The sequence below is a fragment of the Cyprinodon variegatus genome, unplaced genomic scaffold (genome assembly GCF_000732505.1).
Source record: "Cyprinodon variegatus isolate N-32 unplaced genomic scaffold, C_variegatus-1.0 Scaffold417, whole genome shotgun sequence".
Taxonomy (NCBI): Eukaryota; Metazoa; Chordata; class Actinopteri; order Cyprinodontiformes; family Cyprinodontidae; genus Cyprinodon; species Cyprinodon variegatus.
The window spans coordinates 608,205-612,711 of NW_015150870.1; the positions used below are offsets into that span (position 1 = coordinate 608,205).

At 39.0% G+C, this 4,507-nt stretch overlaps 1 protein-coding gene across 1 annotated transcript in view; it reads right to left on the reverse strand.

Moving 5' to 3' along the window:
- The window catches only part of cdk19 (cyclin-dependent kinase 19), an 80,165-nt gene that overhangs the window by 8,684 nt on the left and 66,974 nt on the right, over positions 1–4,507 (reverse strand). The window contains exons 6-10 of the mRNA XM_015388235.1: positions 3,886–4,017; positions 3,113–3,256; positions 2,914–2,983; positions 2,765–2,837; positions 2,327–2,424 (exon numbers count right to left, since the gene is read on the reverse strand). Of these exons, the coding sequence (XP_015243721.1) occupies positions 2,327–2,424; positions 2,765–2,837; positions 2,914–2,983; positions 3,113–3,256; positions 3,886–4,017 (517 nt within the window). The remainder of the gene's footprint in view (positions 1–2,326; positions 2,425–2,764; positions 2,838–2,913; positions 2,984–3,112; positions 3,257–3,885; positions 4,018–4,507) is intronic.

Genomic DNA, 4,507 nt, shown 5'->3' on the forward strand with positions numbered 1-4,507 from the left:
TGTTTTTTTTTTTGTTGATTCTTTTATTCAAACTGAAATGATCTCTTTAAATTAGAGGGAAATTGAAGAGCACTCTTTTTTTTTTTTTCTACAAAATTAAATATGAAAATAAAAGATACTGAGTGAATCATTTTTTTTAAATGGGGCCTGGAGAAATGGTAGTTTTATAGAGCCAGTAAACAAACCCAGGAGCATCACAGAAAGCTCTTCAGTAAGGAACCTTCTGTGGTATAATCCCCTGTCACACCTTGATGATTTAGACGGCGTATGCCTGACGTACGGAAAATCTGGCCAAAACGCTGGCATATGTTGGATAAGTTATGGGTACTTTACTGTGCTAATAACTTATTACTTAGTATGCTGAAACACGCTGGCACACGCCAACATACGGCGAGGACATTAGGGAAATTTTGAGGATGCTGATGTACGCCAGCATATTCCATACGTGGGGTATAAGTTCCAGATCAGTTATCTGATGGTTGACATACATTAAGTGTAAGTTACTCATAAGTTGTGGCGTCTAGCTTATCCAAAACCTATGAGTAACCTGTACATAACTTCTGCATAACTTATCGAGAACATATCTCCAACACATATCAACGTGTTTGACGTGTTCCAGATGAGCGCTGAACGTGTTTCTAACTTCCAGCTACTGTATAATGGCGTATTGGCAGCGTTTTGTTATTAAGGGGGTTCACAGGAGGAAACCGTCAGTTCTCCTCCAGACTTCATCCCCATCATAGGGTGAGCCAGAAGGTGAGTGTGATGGATCCTCCCTGCATTCACGCCCACCACCAACAAACTTCCTAGCAGACATGAAGCTGAATCTGCTGACACTGCAAACCTCCTTTCTTCTTATTTATTCTTTATTTTGAGTGGATGGTAACCAGCAGCTAGGTTAATACTGCAAAGACATCTTTTTATGCAGAGCGGGCGCCTCCGGGCCAAGGGTTACTTTGTGATGAAAGTTGGTGAGGACACTAAGGGTGGAGGCTGATGGACCTACAGTTACTCGACACAAACAAACCTGTTTTCAACAGGGTTTGTATTTTCCAACAATGAGCTCAAACATATATTTATTCAATGCTTTCCTATTGTGGAGACCACAAAAGAACCAAAATACACTGATATTTATATTTATAGGTATTTATAGGTAGCTAGACATTGATGTATAAAAAAACAAACAAAAAAAAAAAAAAGATGAATAGCAGCTGATTCTGATGCCAACAGGAATATATCATGTCTCCCTAGTATGGACACAATTTCAGTTTCATTCATCCATCAATCCATCAAGAAAAATGTGGATTGATTGATGGATGTTTTTTCCCTTTCCTGCCCATGACATGATGCTTGTGCATCACGTCATGGGCATTACACTGCTGTGCGTTATACACAAGTTAGGCTGTCACTCAACATAAGTTCTGGGCTCGTTATGAAAACCCCCAAAATTGAAAAAATACATAGAAATTTTAGCGTATGCCAGAGTTTTAGGAGATTCTGGGACATCTGGTATACGCTGGATAAATCCGCAAAGTGTGACAGGGCCCTACGGTAGTATGAGAAATCATAGCAGTAACCATCTGTGACAAACTGCTAATAAGCAGGCGGATTAATAAATGTTAAGACATGAACTGGCTGCCTCAAACTACTAATAAACATGTAACGTTTTATAAGTGTTAATGGGTTTATTGTAAAAAAAAAAAAAAAAAGGAAGTATAAAATGACTAATTAATTTATCCAGTGTGAGAATCATTTAAAACCCTGAACTGCAAAAGCTCTGAGTACAGAGGCCTTGCCTGTTCGGAGCGATGCTGCCCCTATGCTCCTAGGCTGTCCGTTCTGCTCTGATCAGACAAACCTTCTGATAAGAGCAAAAAAACAATCACAGATTGTTCCACTACTGTTTTTACTACCAAGTCTGATAAATTATCTAAGCTGCAAAATAATCTCCTTCCTCTTGGATTATTTCTTTATGCTGATGAGCTGCATCAGGACATTTTGCATTACATTGTTCTGAAGTAGATTACGGTTTGATGGGACATATTCACCCAAATAAAAAATGTGTTATTAACTTTATTACTAAACTGATTTTATTCTTTTATTAAAGCCCAAAACTAAATAAAGCATTTATTTATTTGCTCTTCATCCATTTTTTAAACACTTTTTATTTAGTAGTGAGATTATAATTAAAATGTTCTTTTATTTTTTTTTAAATGAGTTTCAAAATAAACCAAAAAATGTTTATTATTGGGTTTTTTGTCAGTTTAAATGAACTATTTTTATCTTTTACATTTAAATAAAGTTAAATAGGTTTTGAACGACTCACTCTGTTGTTGGTAAAGGCTCCTCCAGGAAGTAGGGGTCCTGCAGCGCCTGCTCTGAGGTGATCCGTTTGGTGGGGTCCATGGTGAGGAGTTTTTGGAGCTGGGGGCAAAAGGACAAAATGTTCCTACATCCCCGGGTGACAGTGAAAGCAGCAGAAAGTGGCGACACTCTGGAGTAATCCATCACAGTCACTACATCTAAACCGTCTTCAGTTAAAAACAACTACAAATATTTAGCTTCATGAATATGAATAGATTTAAGTTGATCGGATTAGATTCATAGGTTTATATAACACTGATTATGATACAAGTTTGGATCAGAGAAAATCCATAATAAATAGTTTTTAAAACTAATGAAGAGCTTTATTTAGGCTGGGTCACAGTGGGCTGAAGGATTCTGTTGTGGCTAATTTCCTCTAAACCACGGGACGTGTTCTTACCAAGAGGAACACTTTGCTGTCTGGCTTCACTTTATGCTTCTCCATGTACTTGATTAAGCTGCTGTTTGCATACCTGTGAGGACAAAAACAAAGGTTCCATATCTGATACTTTGCTGATAAGGTTCTTGATCTTCTAAAGTTTCACTCACGTTGTCCTCCTGAAGTCCTTCTGCAGCGTGGGATACTCTGGCATCTTTCTGATATCCTCCCAGTCTTTATCTACAGATGAGACACAGAGCAAACACTGATATTCTATCTTCTAGGGTCAGAATTTATTATCAGAGCAATTCAATCCGAAGCTACTGAAAGATAAAGCAGCAGTGAGGACTGTGTGCTTTATGTGCAGACCTGCAGGGAAACCCATCACGCTGAATATTCTGTCCAGCTGGTCATGGTGGAAGGGGTTACTGGTCTTGATGTCCTCTTGGCGACAGTGGAAGATGGGCTCTGATGTGAGCAGCTCCGCAAAGATGCAACCAATTGCCCAGATATCTGATACAAACAAAAACACTGTTTAAAAAAAAATACTTTCTTGCTTTTAAAGGAAAAGTCCTGTCACATTCAGTATACAAACTTCCTTTCCTTTAATTAGACGTCACATATAAAACTAAATTGAATAAGAAAATGTCTTAGAAGGTATCAGAGAATCTGGGACAGGGACTGGTGTTTTGTTCTCACTGTGTTGCTGTTGAATTGAAGGTTTCTTTATCCGTAACTCTTTAATTCCAAACCCCTGAAACAGTCTTTCCTAGTCTTGATACTTTTTTAACTTCTGATTTTTTCCAGTAGGTGGCAATAATATCCAAATTAACAACACCCATCCAAGCTCCTGATTAAGTTTGAAGCAACTTCTTGCTAAAGACTTTTCTAAAAATGTTAGTTTACTTTCACACAGTGAATAATTACCAAATTATAAAAAAAAACCTAAAAATGTGTAAAATTTGATTTATTGATGAGATGCAACAGTTTTTTCTCCTCACAGCTTCTCTCTCTAGGTTGCAAAGAGGGGCGGGGACTCCCCCTGTCCACCCCTCAGCACCACCCCTGTTTAAGCCCCAAATAGACAAGCAGACACCGATTCAAACCTCACGGCTGCTTCACGTCAGCTCAGTCAGACTCACCGATAGCTTTGGTGTAGTGTCGGGCCCCAAGGAGCAGCTCGGGGGCCCGGTACCAGAACGTCACCACCACAGGGTCGAGGTCCGCCAGCGGCTTCAGGGGAGAGTTGAAGAGTCTGGCGAATCCCATATCAGCTGCAGAGAAAAGACACGATGCTCAGCAAACAAAGAGCTTATCTGAGGACGAGGAGCGCAGTGAAGGATGCTGTCAGGGTCAAAGGTCGTGTCATGTGATCTACTGATTGTACATCTGCACTGTTTAACATGACAGATTGTTAAACAGTGCAGATGTTCCCTGCGACCTCTTTCTCCATCAGATTAGCTTCTAGGTTTATAGACATTTCCTTAAAATGTTGAATAACAGAACATATAAGGGAGGGTACACTGAAAAACTGGCTAATGGCCTTTAATCAGCCTGAAAAAACAACTTCTTTATTGTGGGCTTAATTCATTTTCAGATGTGAAAATCTGAAAAACTATGATGGACTATTAGGGCCAGGCTAGAGTTTTATTTTTTATATTTCGAGAACAAAGTCGTCATATTCTGAGAACAAAGTAGTGAAATTATGAGAATAAAGTCGCAATATTACGGGAATTAATTCGTAACATTAGGAGAATAAAGTCA